This window comes from Tupaia chinensis, unplaced genomic scaffold (genome assembly GCF_000334495.1).
Source record: "Tupaia chinensis unplaced genomic scaffold, TupChi_1.0 Scaffold000627_1, whole genome shotgun sequence".
Classification (NCBI taxonomy): Eukaryota; Metazoa; Chordata; class Mammalia; order Scandentia; family Tupaiidae; genus Tupaia; species Tupaia belangeri.
Window position 1 is genome coordinate 8,796,278 of NW_006160147.1, and position 13,339 is coordinate 8,809,616.

Here is a 13,339-nt window from a genome sequence, read left to right on the forward strand (position 1 = left end):
GCTAATGTCACTTCCTCATGGCACAATTGAGAGGATAGGATTCTTAAGATTATGAAATATATAAAATAAAACATTTTAGAAAGCTAAGGAATTTTATAAAATAACCTTATATATCACAAAGAGAAAAACCTAAATATTTGTAAATATATATAGAAAGTCACTTTTGGAAGCATGGCATTTAGTAAGAAAGATACCTTTGATTTTGTAGCCAAGAGACCTGTGTTAGAGTCCCAGCTGTTGATTAACTTTGAAACTTGTGGAAGTCACTTATTTTTTTTTAAGTCTTTGCTTTCTAATCTGATGTAGAGACGCAAATGGTACAGGGTTGTGTAAAAGTTAGCAGTGGGACAACATACACGAAGGTGTGTTCATTCTTTCAGCTCATGCATGCATTCAGAAAACACTACTGCTCATATCCACTGAGCTCAGTTTTGGCTGGGACATTTAGAGAAACTTTGAGGGGGCAGCAAGCGGCATAATGGTTAAGCTACTGGACTGCTACATGGTGGACCACTGTTTGTGTCCCAGACCCAATGTCATGAAACTCATGCCATGTGTGGCATATGTGCCCAAATCCTGAGAGGAGAAGGGATTGTAGTGTGGCTATCCCCTGTGGGAGGTGACTTCTCACTTCCAGTCTCCCTGTCTCTCTCTGTCTCTCTGGTGAGCCCATGCACCCTATAGCATAGATATCACTCTCTCTCTCAAAAAAAATAAGTAAGATAAAATAAAAAAAGGAAAAGAAACAGCTTTATGAAATCATTGCATTTAGCTGGCACCTTAACGAAGGGTAGAGTTTTAACAGGAAAAATGGAATGTGAGCAAAGAGAAAGTGAAGGGTGTAACTGGGAAAAACACATGGTCCAGTGAGGACAGGAAAGTAAGGGCAGGAAAAATGGGATGGTCTTGCCTTCTTTTTCCCATACCCCAAACGCTGCAATGTAAGATCTTTAGTTACTCATTTGCGAGCCAGAACTGAGAAGAGGGTGATAAGTCAGCTGGGAACTGATCCCTGGTTGCTTCATATCAATTAAAATTATGGCAAGGTAATAGTGCAAAGGAGAGAGAAAGAGAGCTAGAGAGAGGGAGGCCTGTACAGGCAGGCGTATCACTCTGAGAAGGACTAAACTTTAGGGAGCTTAATTGGGACCTTTTCTCAGTCCTCATCTTCCCAGAGCTTTTTGTAGATTTTCCCATTTATCTCCTTCTGTCTTGAAAGTCTGCTGTTTCTAGTTTTGAGAGATGAAAGCTAAATTTTGTTTTGGACAAGATGAGTTTGAAGCCCTTCCAATTGGAAGTGGCCTGCTGGTAGGCAGAATTAACCACGTATTTCATAACTTGGAGGCAGTAGCAAACACGGTGCTAGGACTTTTCTGTCTTCCCTTCTCACCAGTGTTCTCTACACAGGGAATGAAAGGTCCCAAACCCACAGAAGGCTCTAATTTGGTGGCAGGTCTGCATTTCAGTAGTGACTTAACAATCCTTAGAGCTGATGATAGACTTTCAATACTCTTTCCAGAAATACCATGATTCAGGTAGACTTCCTATGATAAGACGAATGATCAATTCAGTTATTTTTCAAGGAAACATTTATCAAGCATCAACTCTGGCAGATGTGAGGTACTGGGAATACAAGAGGCATAAGGCCCCATTCCCAATCATGAAAAGCTTGTGGCCTAGTAAGATAAGAATGCATGTGTACAACTATGACCTGAGGTGGGAGCATAGAACAGATTCTAAGACTAAGGATGATGCAAGCCTGAAAGGAAGATGGGAGCTGCATACCTGACCCTCTCATGTTTGGACTCCAATGCCCTCATCTCAATGAAGACCACCTTGACTAAGTAGCAGCATCTAGCTCAGCCGTGGTGGCACATGTAGAAAGGTGCCACTGTAGGAAACCAGCGCCACATGGGAGGCCCAGGCTTGGATCCCAGACCAACCTGAACATGTTGGGTGTGGCAGCATGCACTTGTAATCTTAGCTAACTGGGAGGCTGGGGCAGAGAGTTGCAATGGCAAGACCCTGTCAAAAATGCCTGTCTTGCACTTTCCTCTTGCTTGTGCTTATATGCACTTTCTCTCTCTTTTTATAAAAACAAAAACAAAAACAAAACAAAAAACCCAAAACAAAAAAACAGAGTTAAAATGCACTGTTTCAGCAATGCTGGATCAAAAAATAGATCATGGGTTGAGGTCCCTGGCCTACCTAGATATGCTAGGTGTGCCTACCCACAATCCTGACTGGCTGGGAAGAAAAGACTGTTAAGACCCTGTTGAGGACACTTCTTTTTCTCTCTCTTTCTCTCTCTCTGTGTGTCTCACTCTCATGAAATAAACTTAAAAAAGAAAAAGTGGCATCTGCTACTTTAGCATTTCTGAGCTCCCTTATGCTGCTCTACAGTATTTCTCTTTCTTTCTCATTTATTGCTTTACAAACCATCCCCAAACTTACCAACTCTGCTGGTTGACTGGACTTGGCTGGGTAGTTCTTGCTGGGGTATCGCTTATGATTGCAATTGGACATCAGCTGGAGCTGCAGAATTCTGAAGGCTTGACTGGGCAGGACATCTCGGATGGCTCCTTGCACAGCTGGCAGTTGAGGTTGGCCATCAGCTGGGAACTGAGCTGGTACTGCGCACCAGAACATCTTCATGTGGCCTCTCTATGTGGCATGGACTTTTTACAGCATGGCAACAGGCTCATAGGAGAGACCTGTGTCCCAAGAATGAGCCTTGGAAAGGCCAGAAAGGAGAAGATGGCAGAGAGTGGAAGGTGCCAGGCCCCTTTCAGAATACATGTGGAATTGGAGCATCGCTTCTGTTTCTATTGGTTCTGAGACCTGCCCAGATTTACTTTTGATGGGGGAGTAGCATGGCCACATTGTGGAGAGCATGTGGGAGAGGATGTATTTGTTGCCATTGTTGAGAAATACATTTTGCCAGACTATATTTTCTAACTTAGTATTAATATAGAATTTACTTTTGTGTCTATTTTTTTTTTTTTGACTCTGCTAGGGTGTAAGCCCCATGATAGCAGGAGTATTCACCGATGTGTCCTAAGCCTCTAAGAACCATGCCTGGCCACACAATGAATATTTGTTCAATGTAAAAGAATTAGTGCCTGGGCCAATGTATCCGGGTTGTTGCCTGTTTTAGTCTTCTGGGGTTTAATCCCACTCCTGATTTAATCTTTTCCCTTTTAACCAACTGTTATGTTCTAGAAGGGCAGGCATCATGTCTCTTTATTCACCACAGTATTGCTCAGTGCCTGGCTGGGAATTGGTGCTAATAACTGTATAGATCATATTTGAATTGTGATCTGAATAGAAAATGGATTTTGCCATGAAGAGAAGGTGGAGCCAGACACAAAGGCAGAAAAGAATACAGTGTGGCAAAAGGGAAGGATAAATGAGACTGTAATCATGAGCCCCCTGAAGGCTGAGTCCCCCCGATTCCATCTCTAGTTTATTTCTCATAGTATTTAGCCAGTGATTCTGGTTGAAATGCGCTCAGTAGGTGCTTGTTGAGCAAGTGAATGTCAAGGGAGAGAGTAGTACAGTCGAACACCCCTTAATGATGGCGATATGTTCTGAGAACTACGTTGCGAGGCAGTTTTGTCATTGTGCGGACATCACCATCCTAGATCCTATGGCTTTTGCACTCCTGGGCTATACGGGATAGCGTGTTGCTCCTTGTGGGGCCACCATTGTATGTGCAGTTCATCACTGCCTGAAACGCTGTCATGTGGCAATGACCAACTGTATAAAATCATATCTGGCTTTTTTGGAGGGGAAAGGCTAAGCTGGGTAAAGTAAATGATAACTATTTGTAACTGAGAGTCTTTTCTTTTGCTATAGGGCACATACACTTGCAAGAAGGAGGGAGAGAGGAAGAGTGAATGAGAAATCACCCCCAGGGGGTTTGGCTGCAATCCCTTCTCCTCCAGTCTCCCTTTTGGATTTTGGGCATGCAATACACACAGGCCAGAAGTGATAAGTTGCTGGTCCAGGGCTTGAACCACTCAATCGGTCATGTGGGATCCAGCCACTTAACCTGCATGCCACCTGCTGACCCTGAGAGAAAATACAAACCCAGGAATAAATGTTCAAAGTATTGAAAAATAGTCAGATTTTGTAATTTTTGAATGTAACAAAAGCTATGTTCAATTTATGGATGTCAAACAATTTTCAATCAGAGCAGAGTTGTTTATATCCTTACTTTGCCTTCTTGCCATTGTATGCCTTAGAGAATGCAGCAGAATCTTCAGGGCCAACCCTGAAACCTTAGATCAAATCTTATAGGGGAAAGACTAATTTTCAGGTCAAGGGGAAAGAACAATAAGCCATGTTCTTTTTTAAAAAAATAATTATTTTTATTTAACTTTATTTATTTTAAAAAATTTGACCAGAGTGGGCAGAGTGAGAGAGAGAGAGAGGGAAAGTGAGAAAGCAAACCACCAGGTCCAGGACTTGAACTGTGGCCCCCATGCCACCTGCTGGCCCTAAGAAGTACTACTTTTTGCTGCTATCACCTTTCCCAGCACTCAGCAATCACTAAGTTATTTTCAGTTTCTCTAGGTTTCCCCATGCTGGACTTGCAGATTAATTGAATCATATAGTATATGATCTTTGGTGACTGACGTCTTTCACCTGGCATGATTCTTCCATGGGTCATCCATGTCGTAGCATGTATCAGTATTTCATTCTTTTTTATGGTGGGAGTAATATTCCATTTTATGAACAGACTATATTTTGTTTATTAATCTGTTGGTGGAATTTTTGGTTGTTTCCATCTTTTGGCAATTAAAAATAATACTGCTGGGTCAGCAGGTGGCATGGTGGTTAAGGTGCTGGATTCCTACATGGTTGACTGTGGTTTGAGTCCTGGACCTGGTGGCTTGCTTTCTCCCTTTTACTCTTTCTGTCTCTGGTCAAATTAAAACATAAATAATAATAATAATAAAGTTTTCAAAAGATTGTTTTTTAAAAAAGAAATAATGCTGCTATGAACCTTAGGGTATAAATGTTTTGGACAGGTTGTCTCTTGGGTATATACCAAAGAGCAGAATTTCTGGATCATATGGTAATTCGATGTTTAATCATTTGAGAAATTCCCAGACTCATTCCCACAGCAGCTATACCATTTTACATTCCTACCTGCTGTGTGTGATGGTTCTAATTTCTCCACATTGTCACCAGTATTTTTTGATCTGACTTCTTTTACAGGTGCAAGTTCATGTAGGTTTTCATGGATTTGGGAAACATTTTCCCTAATGGTTTAAAAATGCAGTATGTGCTTGTAAGGCATTCTCTGTCCTTGTTTCTGTGACAGAACGACTACCAAGCAGCCTGATGCCTGATGCCTGTCACCGTAATGAAGGATATTTCAGTACCCGTTAATCTAAGAATTTCATTAAATGAAAACAGTGTGGGCTACTATTTAAAAATGTTTGAGAGGAGGGGAGGAAAGGGAGAGGGTGAAGAAGTGGGACAGGTGACACAGCTGCTGGGATGTCCCATCTCTTCCAGGAGCCTGCTCTGCTGTTGGTCCATGTGTCTAACAGGTCTCTTCGCCTTCCAGGAGGACTGGCCTTGGCCCAGGTGCTCTTCTTCTACGTGAAGTACTTGGTGCTCTTCGGCATCCCGGCTCTGCTCATGCGTCTAGATGGACTCAGGCCTCCGCCCCTCCCTCGCTGCGTGAGCACCATGTTCAGTTTCACGGGGATGTGGAGGTCAGTCACTTGGTTTGTTTAACCTCAAGGTCTAGTGTGAAGATCCATGGCTTGGCTGTCTTTAGAGTGCATGGCTACTGTCTTTCTTTCCCCTGCCCCTCACTCAAGCCACATTTGGCACTTCATTTTCTTCACTCGACTAGTAAGATGACAATACGTGTTTTCTGGACCTCTTGCAATGATCATCAGGTTACAAAGATACGTGAGCTAAGGTTTCTTGCCAAGTCTGTGTACCAGTGCACGAAGGGTTATTTTTGACATGGTTTCTTACTGATGTGGGACATGCCACTATATATTGAGTATTTTGTTGTTTTCTGTTTTTCTTGAAAATGACATGTATACATGTGGAATTTAAGAAAAGACTCACAGGCTGGCTCTGTGGCACAGTGGTTGAGTGTTGTGTGGAGGGAACTGAATCCCACATGCCCGATTGCCTGATTGAGTCTCAGCCTTGGCCGCTTGATGGGAGGGAGGAATGGAGAAAGGGAGGTTGCAATGTGAATGGGTTCTGTTAGGGAAGACTTTCTCTTTCTCTCTTTCCCCTTATCCCTCTTTTCTTCTCTTCTCTTCTCTTCTCTTCTCTTCTCTTCTCTTCTCTTCTCTTCTCTTCTCTTCTCTTCTCTTCTCTTCTCTTCTCTTCTCTTCTCTCTCTCGTGCACATATGTGCATTAAAAATAATACAAAAAATAGACTCAGAATAATAGCATAGACTAGTTCTCACATCTGGGTCAATTTACAAAGTTCAGTTTTCTTATCTCTTAAATGGTAATAATAATATAATGATAATAGCTCTCTCCAAGAGTCATTCTGAAAGTAATTAAGCTAATGCCTTTAGAGCAGCTGACATGTCGGCGATGTTTACAAATGATAGCTTTCATGTTTATGTTATTCCTCTGCTCAATGCACCTGGATAAACAGATGTTTTTTCTGCATTTTCTTCTTGTTCTTGATTTCGTCCCACAAACTAATGATTGGTCTGGAATCGTTGTTTCAAGGGATCCTTCAGCCACGTGCCATTTCTGATGGGTGTTTTCCAGATGGACTTGCTTGCTGCTCTGTTTCCCTTATCACTTCCAATGCACAACCAGTGACAGGATTGCCTTTTCAATTGCAAATCTAATGTAAGAACCTCAGGGTCGATACTGGCATGAGCATGGGAGTTGGTGCCTACTTCAGTTTTGCTCTCTGGATACATCGTTTGTCTGTCCCTGCTCAGGCCTTGCTCAGAATTATCTTACTGGCTCATTCATGTGGCTCGTTCAGTCTTACATTTCACCTCAGTAGGCAGAAGACCGAAGACCTGGGTAGGGAAAAAAAAAAAAAGCCATATCTAACATTGCTATTCCAAAGGAGGTGGGTAGCACTCAACATCCTGGTTTTCTGTAGTAACTTATTACAGAAGATGCTACGTTTAAGCCTCTTTAGCCTCATTCTTTTTTGTACAGTTTGCTTCTTAGGGTTAGAAATTTCATAGGGTTATTGTAAAGAATGTCAAGTAATTGCTTTGATTTGTCCTTAATTACTTTCCTGAATACCATAGGTTGGCCTCTTGAAATGATGAGACCGAAGAATGCTTGCAAAGGCACTTTTTCTAGAAGGCAGTGGTCCTTGTTTAAAAGGAGCCTGGTGAGAAGGCCCTGTTAGCTTTTCACCTACTCATAAAAGTAATAAAATAATTTACAACAGGTGGAGACCCAGCGTGATTTGGGAACATGTCATGAGTGTCTGGTAAGAGCCCAGCAGTTCCTGTGTCTCCTGGTGTGAGCACGGGTCCTCATGTATGTGTCGGGAAGCACGTTTTCCTACAGGGCCTCTCCAGGAATGACTAGCATGATGAAAACCTAGGACTCCCAGGCAGGCATGCTAGCTCTAGGCTCTTGGCTCCTTATCCATAAATACCAATGCGTTGATTGTCTTAAGAAGCAGTTTAGGGGCTGGCAGGTGGTGTGGTGGTTAAGGGTGCTGGACTCCCATATAGCCAACCTCATTTCCTGAGTCCTGGACTTGGCAGCTTGCTTTGTCACTTTTTTTCTCTCTCTCACATATACTTTGTCCCTCTCTGGTCAAATTAAAACAAAATAAATTAATTAATTAAATAAAATAAAAATAATTCTTTAAAAAAAAGAAGCAGTTTAAACACAATTGACTATGTTTCACAATCAGGTGGTTGTCTTCTTCTTCTTTTTTTTTTTTTTAAGTTTCTGTCTGTTATCTTTCTTCCATGAGCAAGGGACACAGAGAGAAATAGAAACAGAGAAAGTGGCATCCCCAACAGGGTCCTTCATGCCACAATTGAGCCCCAATTTTAGCCAACATACGTCATGCGTATGTACATACCCCTCGTATCATGTTCAGGGAGGTCTCTGGACACGAACCTAGAGCCTTCCCATGTGAGTCAGCCCCACAAGGTGTGTGTCACTGCTGTACCGTTGTCTGGCCCTGATTGTCTTCTTGTTCTTTAGTTATTTAATTAAATGTATTCATAGATCCTTCCTTCCTTCCTTCCTTCCTTCCTTCCTTCCTTCCTTCCTTCCTTCCCCTCTCTCTCTTTCTTTCTTCTTTCTTTCTTTCTTTCTTTCTTTCTTTCTTTCTTTCTTTCTTTCTTTCTTTCTTTCTTTCTTCCTCTTTTTCTTTCTTTCTTGTCCAAGAAAGACCCTTCATTCTATGTAAACCACAGAAGTGGCAAGAACATATTTGTTAAGACCTTCTTCATTGTCTTGATTAGAATTGGACCCAAGCAGTTTTTACCCCAGGCTGCTGAAACACTCTCTTCTTCCTCCCAGCTAAAGTTTTAAGACAAATGTCAGCAAGAGGGGAATAATGAAGACGTACTATGAGGAGGACACTCTGAGGAGACCCCTTAGATGTGGCTCTAAGAGGAGGTTTTTAGATGAAATAACAAACAGAAGTTTCTTCCTGGGAGTGCCCTGGACTCTCATCCTAGCTTCTTTGACATACATGGATCTAGGTGTTCCCCCTCCACATTTTATCTTGTTTAAGTGATTTTCAACTAGGCACATACTTAGAAATATGAGGGTCTTTGACATGGTAGCCATACCATATTAAGTAGTTGAATTTAGAAATGGTGATTAATTCTCTCGGACTACAGTGTACCATGTAAGATTCAGAAATGTTTTTTTAGTTGGAAAAAGAGAGAATAAAAATGATAGCTTGTCCTTTATGCTATTTGCAGATGTTCCTGCAACCTGAGGAGGAGGCTTATCCCATTACATGTTCTGTGTCTTATATTATGACCCTGACACTGGCTCTGATCTCTAGCTTTTCTCTTTAGGAATGCATATTAAGGAAAATCGTTTTGAATTTGTACTTTCTATTAGCAACTAACTTTATATGAAAGCTTCTGGGCCATAGGAGCCAGCAGATGGCATAGCAATTATGTCATTGGACTCCCACATGACCAACTGTGGTTACAGTCCTGGACCTTGTGGCTTGAAAATCATGCCAGGCACATGTATGTTCATGCCCAAGATTCTGGGAGGAAAATGGAGGACAAAGGATTGCATTGTGACCATCCCCCCCGGGAGGTGATTTCTCACTTTCCCTCTTACTCTCTTGGTCTCTGTCTCTGGCAAGCACATGCTCCCTAAGGCAAAACTTAAAAAAATTCTAGGCCATTTATTGAAAAATTTTTTTTAATTGTCAAAGGGCTTATGCATTTGCTGGAAGGGAGAGAGGGGAAGAGAAAGCACCTCACAGGGCTATGGTCACGCCACAATCCCTTTCCTTCATTTCTCTATCCCATCAGTATTTTGAACATGCGTGCATATGTGCCTGGCATGTTTTTCAAGCCCTCAGGACTGGGATTCAAACCACGGTCACGTGGGATCTGGCTCCCTACACACAGTGCTTAACCGCAGTGCTACAGGGCTGGCTCTATCTGTTTGTTCTTTAAAGTAAAGATAGTTTCCTTTTCTTTTTTTCCTTAAAGTTTCTTTCATCCTTTCTTCCATGAGAAAAAAAGACAATGAGGGAGAGGTGCCCCCAGCCTGGTCTTCATTGCTGCGATTCACCCCAGCCCCAGCCACCCGGGGTTGCAGGCACACAGGTGCACCCAGTGTGTACAGGGAGACTCAGGATGCAAACCTGTGACCTTCCCACATGGATCCAGCATCACGGAGTGTTGTGTTACCACTGCTCCAGTAGCTGAACCCTGGACCGTCTATTGAGCTGCATTCAGAAAATGGCTCCCTCTTCCGAGATTAGTGCTGAGAAGAATTTAGTCGCGGGCAGGTGTGAAAGCTGGTGTTGTACATTAGTACATTATTCTGCTGGGGAATGGCAGCTGTTCATACAGTGACACGAAGTGCAGAGTGGGTAGGAAGCGGAGAGAACTTTAAAAACGATCTCTGGAGATCATCGAATGGTTACTTGAGCTTCTAAAAAGTCTACAGTAAATGAGGTTTAGAACTGAGGATGAAAGGATTTTTTTAAAAGAGAGATATTTGCGATAGGGCATGTGTGCTCACTGGAGAGACAGAGAAAGTGAGAAGTCACCCCCAAGTGGGGATGGCCATGGTGCAATCCCTTTTCCTCCATTCTCCTCTCATGATTTTGGGTACAGGCGCCGGTGTAGTTTTAAGCCACCAAGTCCCGGACTCAAACTATAATTGAACATGTGGCAGTCCAGTGACATAACCATTATACCATCTGCTGGTCCCTGACAGAGGAATTTTTAGCCTATCATTTTAAAGGAGTTTTTACATACTTGAATGACCGCACTGTCTCTCAGTTCACTTAACATCAAGGGAAGACTTGGAGCCAACAACCTGCTATATCAGAAGACTCTGAGCTCTACATCAGCGAGCAGGTGAAAGTGGCCATCAGCAGAGAGGGAATCTGCCCTGACATAATAGTTCAAATTGACCATGAAAAATTGTATTCACCCTGGTTCCCTGGTTAGCATAATGGCTATGTCGCTGGACTCCCACATAGTTGACCGCGGTTCGCGTCCCGGACCCGGTGGCTTAAAACTCATGCCGGGCGCGTGTGCATGCGTGCCCAAGATCCCGAGAGGAGAATGGAGGAGAAGGGATTGCGGCGTGACCATCCCCCCTGGGGGGTGATTTCTCGCTTTCTGTCTCTATGTCTCTCTCTGTCTGTCTGGCGAGCGCACGCGCCCTATAGCGAAAACCTCTCCAAAAAAAAAAATTGTATTCACCCAGTTGGCCCAAACCTGGAAGTTTGGATTAGCTAGATTTACTTAATTTTTTTTCCCTTAGCTCTTTGCTTCATATAGTTTGTGCTCAAGCATTTGTAGACATGCGTAACAAATCCCCAAGGAGTATGTGTTGCTTACAGTTTTTCTGTGGTCATACAAACCTGAGGAATTAAGAACTTTCTGCTTAATTTTTAGGTATCATGTTTTAATTTAGAGGAGCTGAGATCTGAAATGAGCATCTTTTGCCAGGAGTCATTAAAGATGACATTTTATGTCTGAGGTTCCAGATTAAAAATCTAGTCATGTTCCCTTGATTTGATTTCTAGCTATAGAACCTAAGTGTGCAGACTGATAGAATTCCCCATGGTGGCTGGTGAGTTATGGGTCAGTTTCAGCGATCTCAGGAATCTTACCCAGCTCGCCCTCTGCATTTGTTGAATGATGATGCTCTCAGATCTTCACAGGCAAGCTCATGGATCAATCCTTATCCCGGAGGATCGGGGTCTGTTGGTGGCTGCCAGCCCTTAATATATGGGGACATCTTTAGGTTAAGGGTGGAGACAGCCTGAGCTCTTTCTTTCCTTGGGACATTGATTACATGCACTGTAGGTCAGTAAGGGGATTCCAATCCCTAGGTAGGTAGTTGGTCCAGGCCTGTGAGAGATGATGACATCGGCTCTACAAACTGTTGGCTTTGAGCCCTGCCTTTGAGCCCAATGTAGCCTCCAGGTACAGGGGAAGACGTCAGGCATGGAGTTGGTAAAATGTTCAGCATATCCTACTGGCTTTATTGGGTGCACATGGGGATGGGGTAAACACAAATGAGAAAAAGTAGAACCAGTGCTGTTAATAAGAGTCCACTTTTTTGTAGGCAGCCAGATAACTTGCTGCTTATTAACTGTGTGATTTTCGGCAAATAATTTATGTTCTCAGGACCAATCTTTTTATTTCTAGATTGGGGATGATAATAGTTCTGGCCTCATAGGGATGATAGGAAGATGGATTTGAGCTTGGCATATAATGGATCCTCAGCAAGTGGTAGCTTCTTGCTTTTTTGGAGGCTTAAAAGTCTGCCAAAGCCAGAGATGACTGAGAGTTCTGCCTGCAGATGGGGCTGGCTGAGGAAGGACTTCATTCAGCTCCCACTGAGATGTGACGATTCAAAGATCCAGACTGGGGTGGGAATGTCACAGTCTGTCCCTCAGAAGAGGAGCCTTGGTCAAATCACTTTTGACTCAGTTTCCTCAGCCATTGGATGAAGACTAGGAACAGAATCTCAGCACGAGGTGATGTCTGTGTTCCCTCTACTTCTGTCTTTCTGTCAGCCCCAGCCACACTGAATGGGGAGGACAGCTGGGATCCTGGTGCTAAAGCATCCCACCCCTAGAACCTTCTTATGCCTCAGTTTCTGTGGCATAAAAATCAGGCTCACTGGGACCAGCAGTTGGCATAATGTTGCTGAACTCCCATGTAGTTGACTGTAGTTTAAGTCCTGGACCCAGTGGCTTAAACTCATGTGGGCGCATGTGTGTACATACCCAAGATCCCGAGAGGAGAATGGAGGAGAAGGGATTGCAGTGTGGCCATCCCCCCTGGGGGGTGATTTCTTATTTTCTGTCTCTCTGTCTCTCTTTGTCTTTCTGGCAAGAGCACACATCCTATAACAAAAACCTCTCAAGATAATTAACTAAATAAAATAAAATAAAATGGGGCTCACCATAGTACTTGCCTCAGGGGATTGTTGTGAAGTTAAGTATGATCATATTCTAAGGCACAGGTACAGGCACGTGCACTATAGATACCAACATATTAACTAATACTCATTATTACAGATATGAGAGTAGAGTTTACACCATTCATTTGCTTTCTAATTTCCCGGAAAAGAAAGACTTGATAAGGTGGGTAGTTGAAGGAGTTGTAGAAGGTGGTAAGAATGGATGATAATATGTGAAAGGCCTAGATCTCTAAACGAAAGTAGGGGGCCCCCCAGAATATACCCTGGTGTGATTCCTCTCTTAACCCTAACAGAACACTTAAAAAAGATTTATTTAATTTTACTTATTATTATTATTTATTTTTAAATTTGACCAGAGAGAGAGAAAGGGAAAGTGAGAAAGCAAACCACCAGCTCTGGGACTCGAACTGAGGTAGGGCATGTGAGAGTCCAGCGCCTTTACCACCATGCCTCCGGCTGGCTCCCAGAATTCTTAATATAGGTTTACAAAGTGCTTCCAGTTCCTGGACAGCTGCATTACCTCACATTCGGGGGCACTTCTCTTAGTCAACCCTTTTCTAACATCCCATCCCAACAGACTCAGAAAACACATTTCCTTCTTCTCACATTCATATTTTAAAATCTCTTTACCTCTTCCTCCAAACATAGACTCCATAGATCAAAGAGGATAGGGAAGATCAGGTTGAGGCAAAT

The 13,339-nt window shown here is 42.9% G+C and overlaps 1 protein-coding gene across 2 annotated transcripts in view; it reads left to right on the plus strand.

Annotated features, from left to right (window-relative positions):
* HHAT (hedgehog acyltransferase) overlaps positions 1 to 13,339 on the plus strand; it is a 204,951-nt gene that overhangs the window by 108,017 nt on the left and 83,595 nt on the right. For both annotated transcript variants that reach the window (XM_006159340.3, XM_006159339.2), the window contains one exon: positions 5,582 to 5,732. In XM_006159340.3, coding sequence (XP_006159402.1) covers positions 5,582 to 5,732 — 151 coding nt within the window. The remainder of the gene's footprint in view (positions 1 to 5,581; positions 5,733 to 13,339) is intronic.